Here is a 14,575-nt window from a genome sequence, read left to right as displayed (position 1 = left end):
TGGATTTTCAGCACTGAGTATGATTGTGATGAGAGGAACTGAGTGTGAAGAGCACTAAAGCAGGTTTTCTACAAATAATTTATGCTCACAGCAATTCATAGAAAATAAAGAATCAATTTTCATATGTACATATTATCCACAGGGAATGCATATTTTTCAAGCAGGACAGTTATCCTACATTTGCTGAGCATATGGTAATAGAGGCAACTATGTAGTTGATGTCACTTCAAGGGGAAACAGGATCAAGCACGCAGACTCTGTTTTCTTTTGTTACCTTCCATGTGTAGATGGTGAATGTCTGCAATGAAGAACCTCCATTATCCATGGATGCTCTTCACATGAATGAAGTCTGGAATATTAGCATGTTCCATCATGTAGAGAGCCACAGTAGATAGAGGAGGTCCCACACTGCATAAATACACTTTCTTTACAAAGGGGGCAACGAGAGGAAGGTTGAGCTAATTGACTGACTAAATAAAAGTGGAAATTCTAGGTATAATTCTTACTTTGGATAAGAGCTTTTGAACCCAAAAAGGCTTATTATACAGTAAACATATATAGGTTTTGCTTTGCTTTAAAGCCAAGCACAAGCATCTCTATCAACCTGATTCATTTTAGCAAGGAAAAGGATACAGATTTTATTTCCAGTGCCCAAAGAATCTCAAATTTCCATCCTAATAATAATAATAATAATAATAATAACAACAACTCTTTATTGTTTAGCTATTAAAGCATAAAGGTCATCACCTTTAAAGCCCTTCATGGGTTGGGACCGGGTTACCCAAGGAACCATTTTTTCCCAGTTGTTTCTACCGTTGAATCCGGTCCGGCAGGATGGGAGTGCTCTGGGTCCCGTCAGCCAAGGAATGTCAGCTGGCAGGGACCAGGAGGCATGCCTTCTCTGCTATGGTACCTGCCCTCTGGAACATCCTTACTCCTGAGATTAGGATGGCCCCAACCCTTTTGGCTTTTTGGAAGGTCTTGAAGACCTGGCTTTGTGCCTGGGCCTGGGGTCCCGAGTGTGTGAGGATGCTAACACCAATAGCTTTTAAGATCTCTCAGCTGTATTTTTATATTTAATTTTAGTTACTGTTTTTATAGTTTTTATTTTCTGATTGTTTTTATTATTGTTAGCCACCCAGAGTCACTGGTTTGAGATGGGCAGCTATATAAACTGAATAAATAAATAAACAAACAAACAAACAAACAAATAAATAAATAAATAAAATATCACAATGCAAAAAAAAAAAAAAAAGAATAGAAACATCCATACCAAAATAACTAAAAACAAAAACTCAGCTCATCCCCTTTACAATTTACCCCAATCATACCTACATACACTGCTCTCATTTCCACTGTTTTATTCATAAATGAGTCTATTTTATGTGTAATATTTGTGCTCTGACTGCACATAAAATATGTTGTTCTAAGGTCTGGGTCCCAGTGAGTCATTTCATATATATAATACTCTTTGTCATATATATTTTATATGTCATATACTCTGTCATACACTCTTTGACAAATACATATATATATATAATACTCTTCACCCAGAGGTGAGGTGAGCCCCCATTCTCCCGGCCTTCTGGAAAGGAGTGAAGTCCCGGCTCTGCCATCTTGCGTGGGCCATGAAGAGGGGTAACCACCCCTGGGGGTGGTCAGCACCCTGAAGACGGTCTCTGGAAATTAAATTAAGAACGTTTTACCATCCACCTCTTCGAATATATTATTTATTAAGAAGCTTGTTTTTATTGTATTGTTTTATTGCTTTATTGTATTTTAAGTAATCTTTTATTCCTGTTTTATGTAAACTGCCCAGAGTTGCTCTCTGAGATGGGCGGTGACCAAATTATTTATATATATATATATATATATATATATATATATATATATATATATATATATATATATATATCCATCCATCCATCCATCCATCCATCCATCCATCCATCCATTTTCAAACAAGATCACCAGATTTTGTAAGTCTTTAAAGAGGAAAACTAAATTTTCAAAGTTCACCCAGCCTGTCCAAGAATTTTTTTCCGAAAGGAGAGATAATGTGACATTTTCTGATTAACAGAATGTTTAATTTTCTCAACAATGGCTAAATCACACATCTCTGAAATCCAGTCCTTTATATCTGGAACTATAGTATTTTTCCATCTCCTGTTGGATTCCACCTCTGTGCTCAAAGATACCTGAATGTAACTGCAGAGTTTAGGAAACCCCTCCTGCACATTAAAATGCTCTCTCCTTTGCTGGCTTCCATTATGGCTAAGCAAAGCTTGAAAGAGGTGCTTTGCTTCAACAGGGCTCTGAGGAAAGCACCCCTTTGAAGGTGTTTTGTGAAGCAACGCAAATCTTCACTTCTAAAGAGGAAAGTACCCCTTTTGTGTTGCTTCTGAGGCATGCTCAGAAGACTCTTCTGGCCAGAGGAAGTGCCAGAAGCACAAAGGACCTTGTGGGATGAATGGTGCTAGGAACACAAAGGATCTTGTCAAGGTAAAGTTCAGCTGCCTCACATAAGCCTAGTTTTCACGCCCTGTTCATGCTCATGGCAATTCTTACTCTTTCTTCCCTAGAGAGTTGCATTTTTTCTTTAAAAAGCTTAGGGCTGGAGTAGAAGAAGACTGCCTTCTTGAAAATGAACATCAAAGGCTAAGGTAGACATGATATTAATAATAGCAACATTGCATTACTGGAATGTACACTGTTTTTAAAATCTGTATTGAGCCAGAAATAACCAGGGCATGAAATTAGTGCCAGTGGATGCAAATACCTGCTTATAAGCTCTACCATTGGGACCAGAGGAAGCATTAGTGTCTCCTCTCCAGTCCCAGTGGGTTTCCTCTTGCTTAACTTATTTTGCTGGTTAAAATGCACATTCTAAAAACTGGCAATTCACATAGTTTGGCTGATGGAAATGTGTGAAAATAAGCAATAGTTAGAAGCGTGGCAGAAAGTCTGTGGAAATGCATTAAGAATGGTAGATTTGTTTGATGATTCTACAAGATTCTGTTTGTTTGATTTCTTTAAAAAAAAACTACCTGCAATTCCTTATTCCCATTTGATTTTTATTGTTTTCATTTTACATCCATTAAAAGCAAGAAGTATAATCATAAGCAATATTTACTATGGTGAGTCTCTACTTTACCCCTGGGCACAGAAGCCAGCTGGGTGATTTGGGGCCAGTCACTCTCCCTGAGACATAGGAAGAAGAGAATGTCGCCAAGCAAACTGCAGGGACTTGGTCAGTTGAATTGATCAACAATAACATCCTATTCTAAGTTTCTGAAATATCTCAGTTTTCATTTGATGGGATTTTGTATCTTCCCTTAATTGTCCTATAATGTAGTATGTTACTCTTCTTCTTTTTCAGGTGGCTTTACTGTAAGAACAGAACAAGTGCTCTTCCTCAATGCCCCAAACTGGCTATCATTTCCATATCCTCACTGCACTATCCTCAAAGATCTAGATGGCTCTCTCACAGGACAACAGGGAAGTCACCTCCTTCCTTCTTCAGATATACTTCCAGATTCCTGTAGGACAATTGTCAATGCCAGTCAAGCTATCAATGCCAGTTGTTGTTTTGAAAATGTTACTTTTCATCGTATGTCTATTGGCCTGTAAGTTATTTTTTCTTTTCTTTTCTCAAGATGTACAAAATTCAGGAAGTCACACTTTAACAAGATAATTGGTTGCAAAAATAGGTTACTGGTGTGATATTGAGTTGGACACTTCTAAAAGACAATGCATTAAAAGACATCCAATACCTTCAAAGTCATTTTATTGTAGTAAGTAAAATATATGAGGGGACAGGCACATCCACCAATTACTTATTGTTTAGTTGCAGGAAAAATATATTCTTTTAGAAAAAGACATTTGAATATTTAAAAAGATTAAGACCTATATTAGGGATACAGACCTATTGATGTTATCTCTTTTAAAGGAGAGGTGAAGCTATGCCCTAAAACCAGAAAATTCTAGTAGATGGGCCCTTAGAAATGAAGCTTAGATGTTTTTCATAGATTTTAAAAATGGGGTACATAGATATCTTTGAATAAAATATTGGACTTAATTTTTAAACTTCTGAATAACTTATATAAATTGCACTCATGCTTTCACTATTTGCACATAACCTCAGAACAAGTATGCCCTGGCCACACCTTTTTTCTGCCTTGTCTCTGTGACCTTACCTTCAACTCATCCCCAGTGTGTAAATGAAATAGGCTTAAGTTCTCCTTGGTGAACAGGTGTTAAACTACACTTTCCACTCTCATTCCATAATAGTCCACGCATAAGCAGAATGTGTGAAAATCTGTTAGGTTTTGCCAACCATTGCCCTGAGGAGAATTCAGGGGACTGCAGTATTTGGGAACAGAGACAAAAGAGACAGAGTAGGGAGTGGCAATGGCACTATTGTTTCATGCCGGCATTGTTTTATGCCAACTCAAGGATGGGAAAATAGTACTTGAAATAATCTGTGGGGAAAGGCCTTAAGCAAAGTGCGACTTGGACACTCGTGGGTGAAGCACTGCTATGCTATTAAATTTCTATTTCTGAAAGAGTAGATTGCAATATTGATGCTTGTACCATCGGCCTCATTCTAAGTCAATTTTATTGTTGCTTTATTTTCTTGAGTTATATCATTGTAGCAGATTATCTCACAAAGGTAACAAACAGAAAGCATTTAGAGCTAAACACAGTGTTTGCCTTAATACAAAGGGAGGAGGGAAGGGTGGAACCCCCTTAGGATAAGTAAGCTAATGGTAAACATAAACGGGAGACTTAATATTTATTCTACTCATAGTTGTTGATTGGTTTAGCAAACCCTTTGTGAGCCATTTATGTTCAACAGTTCTGCACACTACACTTGAGCTAAATTACATAACAGCTTAAACAACCATGATGGTAAATTGTAATGCAGACTGTAAAGTTCTATCTACTAGTCATGCCAGATTTCTGTAGCAAATTGCTTCTTAATTGAAACTTCCTTGGATATAAAAATACAGCACTGCCAATCAGTCATCCAGGTTTTTCTCTCCTTTTTAACCCTCTCGAAGGGCTCCTGGCAGTTTGAGCCAAGGGTTAATTTCACATTACGACTGTGGTTACCTCCTCCTGGTTTCTTCTGCAGAAAGGCAAGACCAGATCTTAGAGAGATGCCTCCTCCTTTGGTAATGAAACACTTTCCCGTTAATGATCCATGCAGACTCCCTCAGCTCCTCCGAATTACAAATGCTCATGCCCTCCTCTGCTCCATTAACATTAAAGAGAGGTAGATTGGTGGCTATTTAGGGCACAGTGAAAATCACTGGCTATTTAGATCAAATTAAAATGGTGCTAATTATGGTTGCAGGAATGCTCAATTATGTTAGCAATATAGTAGTTCTATTTTGGGGCTAGCTTGACAGTATGAAATAAAACCATTGTTTGGAAAGACAATATAATAGTCAGCTCATGATTAACCTGGACATCTTAAAGGGATGGAATATATTTGTTGCCTTTCAAACTTCTTACTCTGCCCATGCATGTTACCCCCCCATTCTGTTGGAAGTCTTTATCAGATAACAGGGATGAAAGTGAAATTCTTTTACTCTGATTTTAATGCATTTATCCAATTTGTACCTCTCAAAACTAAATGTGTTGCTTACCAAAATCTGCACTTTTCAGAATTTTATATCGTGGTTGGCAACTTGAAAATACATGTGTATGTTATGATTTGCTGCAAATGCACTCACCAAGAGAAGTCCTATATATTGTATATATTAGAAAAAAACAAATACGGAAATATATTCTGATATTTCTTCTCATGCAGAAAAAGCCAAAACGTTGGTGAGAAATGGAGTGAAACTGGGAATGATAGATCTATCATTACCTCCAACTTCATGGATCTTGTAGTTCCCAAAACAAAAAGTTGAATAAAAAGGAGTTTGCCTGTTTTTTTTACCGATTCACTGATTTTCACTGATTTTCACTGATTTTCACTGATTTTCACTGATTTTCACCGATTTACTTAAGCGCATCCAAGTTGTCTACTTGAACATTTTTTGTGTAACTTACATTTGGGAAATGGGATATGTTACTATTTTATGCTATCTGAGCTAGCTAGTCTAAGCCTAAATATTTGGCAGGGCAATGGTGGGCCAACATGTTCACCAACATAGTAGCAGCAAGTATCACAGTGAATATTATTTAGAAAATCTTTGATTTTTTTTTCCAGAAAGTCCCCAATCTTTCCTTCTAATTTAACAGTAATTGATAGTCGCAATAAGGTGATCACTGTTAATTATGTGCCTGACACTTTATCAAATGCCAATGGCTGGATGATTCTTCTTTTGGATCAGGAAATTTACACTTTATCATTCAGCAGTCCTCTGCTTCAAGGAAATTTGCAGGTAATGAAGGTTTCTTTAATTCATCAACTGTTACATTATAATATTGTTGTAGAAAACAGAAAAAGAATCTCAGAGCTAAAATAACATACAATTTCATTTTAATCTAACGGAATGATTAGGTACAGAGGATAGGATACATAGGGTGTGCATGTGATCTGGGTCATTCACAGGTCAGAATGAATATTTTATAACAGGAAAGACAATTTCAGATCTATAAGATGGCATGGAAACACTGGGCAACCCTGTATTATATCTTGCTTTTATTGGCAAGACTATGCTCTTGAAATGATTACTGATTTCTCAGTAGCAAATGAATAGATTGTTATTCATGAATTGGGGAGGGGCAGAGGTGAAAGCCTGTGTGACAACTAGCATTTATGAATCTGCTGAAAAAGTGTTGTGTCTCTTCCTCCTTCTACCTTACATAATAATTAATGTACTTTGTTGCAGTCCAGATATAATTTGGAAAAGAAATCTATTTTAAGCATTTGCATGTTTCTTGTGTTCTGCTCCATAGTACATAGCTACATTTGATAACTTCACTGCTGGCAATTACTTATTGTTGGAGCATGAAGGATTGCCAACCCATGTTCAAGTTACACTGCTTTGTGGAAAAAGGCAAGGGTCAGTACTCCAGGCCTTTCCTTCCCCTGGACAGCACAAGGCCTGCGACTGGTTTTTCAACAGGAAAACGAAAAAGTTAACCTATTTAGGTAAGAGTTTGTTGTTCAAGGTTGTAGCTGATAGCAATGCTCATTGAGGAGGAACAACTGGACCCAGATGCTGGAATTGGTGATGGACATCACACGTCGACCACTATGATGTAGTGGTTCTTTCCTTTGTGAAGCAATCTGGAGTTCAGACACTTTATCTAAAAATTGCTTTTGGGATGTTAGGTTTGCCACCTGCTATAGGGAGATGAACTTTTCTCCAGAATTAAAATCTCTTAGTGTGATTCCAGAAAGCCTCAGTTCTTGGAGAAACAGGGAGCACATAACAATACGTGATTTTATACGTGGGAAATTGTTTGCATGACTAAATCCCTAAGTTATTTGTGCCAATTTTTACCAGCGCAGTAAATATTAGTTGAAAAAAAATGCAGTACATGACATGACTAAAATAGGACTAGTGATGTGGAAGCTCCTTCACATGAACAGCATTGCATAAAAGCGCCTTGTTCTAACTCAAGAGAAGCCTGAAGTGGGCTTTAGTCTCTCCCCCGTGCATGAAAGAGAAAATAACTTTGTTACATAGTTCTGTGTCTTAAAGAACTTTGGAGTCTTACTGCAGAAATACTGTAACATAAGTTAACTACAAACAAACCAACTCTACAACTACTTCACCTAACTACATTTTTGGTCTCTTCACATTTATCAGTGACGATATGTCATTGTTTGAACCATGAGGTGCTTTCTCTGCTGAAAGGAAAGGTGGGCTGTGTGAGCTGAGCTCTGTTCTGAGTTTAACAGCCTAAGATCTTTCTGAGAAAGGACCCTCTGTGTTTTGATCTTTTCAGTACCCTTTAAAATAAAATCAGAAATTGTCTTTATTTTTAAGTTGCAGTAATAGTCTGAAAAAAATTAGTCAGCTAATTAATCCTGTTTACAGGCTTTGTAGGATTCTTCAGCTGTCACTCACTTCCAGGCCTCAGGCTTCTAGTTTGGAGTCTATTCTCATGTTCATGTGACTCAGTCTCCATGGCTACAGGTTGCATCTGCTGACACCCCATACACTATTTACTGCTTAATTAAGAATTTCACGCTCAGCCCTTATCTGTGGCAGAGAACAAGAACACGCTGTCAAGAAATTCCAAATATAGGCCACTGCATATGGGAAGCCTTTATTGTAGGTCTGACTCTGTGGAGCCTCTTTAACTATCCTCTTGACAACTGAGCTGCCACCTTTCAATCAAAAATCGTTAAATGGGGCAGAGATAATGAGCATGTCTCATATCAAAAGAAGGATGTTTGCTCGGGCTGAAGAGGAAAAGCTGTAAAAGCTTCCCAGCCCTCACCACTTCAAAGGAGGAGAGGTTGCTCCGTCAGCAGGACCCAGAAAGCATCATTTGTTTCTGTTTGACTTATGTAAAAGGTCTGGCATGTTAGAGTCCCGTCTTGCAGACGTGGGTCTCCCCCCGTCCCCCCGCCCCTTGGTGCTCGTGTGTCAGCAGTTAGGCAGCTGGGCCCTAACCGCATCCGCCAGAATATCTAATCACTTGACTTTGTCTCAACAATGGACACTTGTAGGGGGTGGTCGGGAGGAGGTCTGTGCAACAATAGGAACACAATTATTGCAGCTGCTAGGGAGGGTGATAATTCTTCTTAGGGAAACCAAAGGGACCTTGTTGAGGTGGTAGAGAGGGGAGACCTGAGTGTATTCTTAATAACCAGACTTTTGGAAGTACTTCACTTTGCCAGTGGGGCTCCAGCAGCTGCTCTTGTCCAAGCCTCCTCTAATAATTGTACATTCTGTCCGAGGTCAATTTACTTATGACCTCCTCCTTTTGTGCCAGTTAAAAGCCTTTTAGGGTGAATTGTTGAGTAGTGGCAGGAGTGCATTAAACCCTAAATTTAATGTCGATAAATACAGATCAGATGCCAGATCATTCACAGGCAGGCTCTGAAATTCACACCGTGTTTGCTTCAGACTGAATCTCACAGTTAAAGTCATTATTATTCTGAAAGCTGAGCATCTGAAGGAAGACATCATGGAGACCCAGCAGGAACTGTTCATTTTTAACTTTTTTAGCTTCATGCTTTTCCATCCTTAGTTGCTCTAGGAGGTGTTCTCAGGTCTGAAGAGCAAGTTTACAAGACAAAAAGCAGGACCAAAGTTGATATACGGAATAATCTGGCTGACCTCATTCATCGTGCACTGAAATGATTTTGTGAATTTGCCTTGGTCATTCAGAAAATATTATGCTGAGTTATGGACAGCACACAGAAATATATTATGAAACTCACATACGGTAACAGTTAAGTAAAGCATATTGAGAAGTATTTAAAATCTCTTAGTTTATTGACATTTCAAAGGGGATTCTACAAAACTCTCCGTAGGATTGTGTTGATAAATAGCTTCCATCCCATAGACTGGCAGAGGATATATGTGCCAGGGTCAAAGAAGCTGACCTGTCCAGTTCTGAAACAAAGGCAATGAAGGACAAAGAGGATGATCAGAAAAGTGGAAACTAAGTGGTATAAAGAGAGTTTGAAGTAATATGGTACATTTAGCCTTGAGAAAAAATGACGGGAGATGTGACCACACTGTTCAAGTATCTGAAAGGAGCCACAAGAAGCAGATATAGGCTATTGTCCCAGACTGCAGGTCACAAAACCATGCCTTTGATTTGCAGATATGCTAGAAAGTTAAGAAATATGTGTTTTTTAAGATTTACAGTATATCCCACTTTTCCTTCAGGAGCTCAAGGCAGTATATGTAACACTTCCTCCTCCCACATTTTTCCCCGCAACAACATCCTGGGGAGGTAGGTTGGGCTGAGGGAAAATGACTCTGGGAATCTTGGGGCTTGAACCTTGGCTTGAAACTGGATCTGGGGCTTCCTGGTGCAAATCCAACAGCTTCACTGCTACGTCACACTGGCTATCATATTCAATACTTCCTAATGCTAAGAGCGGTTCAGTAGTGGAACTAATTACCAAAGCTGTGCAAATCATTTGGAGGGGTGCCCCTTCTGACCTCCTGCTTGACTTTAGTGGCAATCCTGGTCGGAGTGTTTCTGTGCATGCAAATTCAGAAGATCAGGAAAAAGCTTTGAAGCTGCCACTTGGATGTTCTGCATAGAAAAATATTGTAGTTTTCAGAATCCTCAATGGAGATAATCTCTTTCTCTTCCACTTCTTCAAAAGAAGCCTGGGCAGATCCCTTCAAGAATGTTTTAATTATGTGTCAACAGCCTTTTCTTTGAAAAAAAGTAGTGACCGAGTTTAAGCACAGTTTCATTACAAAAGTTATGGAAGTAAAAAAGTAGCTAAATAAATTGCACAAGGTTTGAGGAAACAAAGTTAAAAGAATTTGTTTCAAGATTTATACAAGACCTAAAATTGCTGAGTTACCTAACTGTAAAATAATTATCTGTATTACTTAGCAATGTAATTTCTTTTACTAATACATTAAGATGCTAATTTAATAATTGCTAAAACATTAGGTTAGTTAATAAAAACTAAATGAATATAGTAACATTGTGCACAATTGCTACTGCAGTACATTCAAAAACCTTCCATTTGCTAAAGAGATTAGGGAAGACCCACAGATCAGCTAGATATGAGCTCACTAATATTCCTAAGGAATATGCAGTGGAGGTGAAGAATAGATTTAAGGGACTGGACTTAGTAGATAGGGTCCCGGAAGAACTATGGACAGAAGTTCACAACATTGTTCAGGAGGTGGCAACAAAATACATCCCAAAGAAAGAGAAAACCAAGAAGGCAAAATGGCTGTCTGCTGAGACACTAGAAGTAGCCCAAGAAAGAAGGAAAGCAAAAGGCAACAGTGATAGGGGGAGATATGCCCAATTCAATGCAAAATTCCAGAGGTTAGCCAGAAGAGATAAGGAATTATTTTTACACAAGCAATGTGCGGAAGTGGAAGAAGACAATAGAATAGGAAGGACAAGAGACCTCTTCCAGAAAATTAGAAACATCGAAGGTAAATTCCAGGCAAAAATGGGCATGATCAAAAACAAAGATGGCAAGGACCTAACAAAAGAAGAAGAGATCAAGAAAAGGTGGCAAGAATATACGGAAGACCTGTATAGGAAGGATAACAATATTGGGGATAGCTTTGACAGTGTGGTCAGTGAGCTAGAACCAGACATCCTGAAGAGTGAGGTTGAATGGGCTTTAAGAAGCATTGCTAATAACAAGGCAGCAGGAGACGATGGTATCCCAGTTGAACTGTTCAAAATCTTGCAAGATGATGTTGTCAAGATGATGTGATGCATGCCCTATGCCAGCAAATCTGGAAAACACAAGAATGGCCATCAGATTGGAAAAAATCAACTTATATCCCCACACCAAAACAGGGAAACACTAAAGAATGTTCAAACTATCGAACAGTGGCACTCATTTCACATGCCAGTAAGGTAATGCTCAAGATCCTGCAAGGTAGACTTCAGCAATTCATGGAGTGAGAATTGCCAGATGTACAAGCTGGGTTTAGAAAAGGCAGAGGAACTAGAGACCAAATTGCCAATATCCGCTGGATAATGGAAAAAGCCAGGGAGTTTCAGAAAAACATCTATTTCTGTTTTATTGACTATTCTAAAGCCTTTGACTGTGTGGACCATAACAAATTGTGGCAAGTTCTTAGTGGTATGGGGATACCAAGTCATCTTGTCTGCCTCCTGAGGAATCTATATAACGAAAAAGTAGCAACGGTGAGAACAGACCACAGAACAAAGGACTGGTTTAAGATTGGGAAAGGAGTATGGCAGGGTTGTATACTCTCACCCTACCTATTCAACTTGTACTCAGAACACATAATGCGACGTGCTGGGCTGGATGAATCCAAGGCTGAGGTTAAGATCACTGGAAGAAACATTAACAATCTCAAAGATGCAGATGACACCACTTTGATGGCTGAAAGCAAGGAGGAACTGAGGAGCCTCATGACAAAGGTGAAAGAAGAAAGTGCAAAAGCTGGGTTGCAGTTAAACCTCAAAAAAACCAAGATTATGGCAACCAGCTTGATTGATAACTGGCAAATAGAGGGAGAAAATGTAGAGGCAGTGACAGACTTGGTATTTCTAGGTGCAAAGATTACTGCAGACACTGACTGCAGTCAGGAAATCAGAAGATGTTTAATTCTTGGGAGGAAAGCAATGACAAATCTTGATAAAATAGTTAAGAGCAGAGACATCACACTGACAACAAAGGTCTGCATAGTTAAAGCAATGGTATTCCCAGTAGTAATATATGGCTGCGAGAGCTGGACCATAAGGAAGGCTGAGAGAAGGAAGATCGATGCTTTTGAACTGTGGTGTTGGAGGAAAATTCTGAGTGCCTTGGACTGCAAGAAGAACAAACCAGTCCATCCTCCAGGAAATAAAGCCAGACTGCTCACTTGAGGGAATGATATTAAAGGCAAAACTGAAATACTTTGGCCACATAATGAGAAGACAGGACAGCCTGGAGAAGATGTTGATGCTGGGGAGAGTGGAGGGCAAAAGGAAGAGGGGCCGACCAAGGGCAAGATGGATGGATGATATTCTAGAGGTGACAGATTCAACCTTGGGGGAGCTGGGGGTGGTGACAAGTGACAGGAAGCTCTGGCATGGGCTGATACATGAAGTCATGAAGAGTTGGAAGCAACTGAATGAATAAACAACAATAACGTCTCACACTGGAGACCTCCTAGGCAGAATCTTAACCACTTTTATGTGTACATTCACAAGTTACCATGTTTTAATTTAGATTTCTCCAATGAGCAGGGACTTGGCCTAAGTAGCATCTTCCAACTATGGTTCTACAAATGCTATACTTTATTCTTTTATAGCTGTGCTACTATTATTATTTATTATTTTAAAATACCTTGGAGTAGATGACTATCTTGAAAATATCCAGAGCCAAAACATTATTTGAACAAGCTTACTGTCAAGCACAGGATTGTTTAGGATCAAACTAAACATGTTGCAGACAGAACTGAAATAGCTGTCACATAGAATTAAATCCAAATGAATATATAGCTTATTTATATTTATTAAATATATTAACAGGAAGTTATATTTCAGATTGTTACTAACTGAAATTGTGCGATTAACAGACAAAACCTTGTGGGAACACCAATGTTTTGCAGAAGTAAAACACAAAGACAAACTAAGTGGGGGGGGGGAGGAATCCAAAATGGCAAAAATTTAAAATGCTCACTGGCTTGAGAATATGGATTGTCCGAATGTAGGAAAAAGAAAAAAGGCAGGAGCAGAATTGAATAAGCTATCTTGAAAAAGAGCACGTCTGTCTAGCTAAACATGAAACCTTGTTTTATCTATTTTATATAGTTCTTCGGCCACTTTCTGAGTCACATTAACAATAAAATATGATAAAAAGAGCTTTAATAATGGAATGGTTTTGCCTGATTTCACAAGGAGAGCATTGTCAGTGCCAGTTGCCTGGAGAAGACTTAACTTAGCCTTTCCTACGGACTGCCTATAACGAACAGCTCTTTCTTGGCACCTTTTCTCCTTAGTTGAGCATCTGATTGTTTTCAGCTTTTTGTATAAGGTGTATTTATTGAAAACTGTGTGGATTCATACAATGCATATAATAATATGAATATTTCAAAACATGCCATTTCTTCATAGTTGGGGAAGCTTTGTTTTCTGGGATTAGAACAATTTTTTTAGCCTGTATACACAATTTTTATGTCTTACCAACTTTCTAAATTTAGTTACAGGAAGAGGCATGATCCAAGTGACATTCAAAGTTGAAGACACGTTCCCTTTACCAGAGCCAGGTATGTGAATTCAGTTCGAAAATGTAGCCTTGTTTTGCTCAGCACAATCCACCCTAACCCGTATGGTGCATTTCTGGGTACTGAAATAAACTTTTGTCTGTATGTTCTGGACAGTGTTTTCTCTGTGCAGGAAATTTATACAAGAGCTATATTTAGTGTCTGCCCTCCGTATGCATGATTGCATCACATCTATCCTATGCCTATTATTGAAAATAACTTTTATTTAATCAACTCTCTGGTAAATGGCAGGACTAATTCTACACACCCCTACTTTTGCTTTCCCTTCCAAACAACTGATAACGTTTCTCTTGGTTTGTTTGTTTATTTATTTATGAATTTAATATAACCATCCAATTGCCAGTGGACCTCTGAGTGGTGAATAGGAAGCAAAATAGAAATATACATATATACATACATACATACATACGAAAGATTATCAAAGTGTGTAGAAAGTTCTGAAGAAAAGATGATACTGCAGTTAAGTAATTAATTAACTCCTCCATTAATTGAAATATTATAAGCCTCATTTACATGCTATCTAAATATTTTGCTCTTTAAGATAATCTTTATTTACTTGGCTTTTTTTTCTTGTTGAGAAAAAATGGTTGGGAGAGTAGTGATGGGGAAACAGCTAATCAGATGAAGAGAAGCATGTCTAGAAAAATAATGAACCTATAATTTTGATGATACTTTTCATCATCTTTTAA

At 38.3% G+C, this 14,575-nt stretch overlaps 1 protein-coding gene across 1 annotated transcript in view; it reads left to right on the top strand.

Annotated features, from left to right (window-relative positions):
* Positions 1–14,575, top strand: part of PKHD1 (PKHD1 ciliary IPT domain containing fibrocystin/polyductin) — a 282,461-nt gene that overhangs the window by 160,472 nt on the left and 107,414 nt on the right. Inside the window, exons 40-43 of the mRNA XM_063301310.1 lie at positions 3,380–3,626; positions 6,224–6,398; positions 6,916–7,111; positions 13,803–13,868. Coding sequence (XP_063157380.1) covers positions 3,380–3,626; positions 6,224–6,398; positions 6,916–7,111; positions 13,803–13,868 — 684 coding nt within the window. The remainder of the gene's footprint in view (positions 1–3,379; positions 3,627–6,223; positions 6,399–6,915; positions 7,112–13,802; positions 13,869–14,575) is intronic.

Source organism: Candoia aspera, chromosome 1 (genome assembly GCF_035149785.1).
Source record: "Candoia aspera isolate rCanAsp1 chromosome 1, rCanAsp1.hap2, whole genome shotgun sequence".
In the NCBI taxonomy this organism is placed as follows: domain Eukaryota; kingdom Metazoa; phylum Chordata; class Lepidosauria; order Squamata; family Boidae; genus Candoia; species Candoia aspera.
Note: the sequence above shows the minus strand (reverse complement) of the source record. Positions and strands in the feature narration are given on the sequence as shown.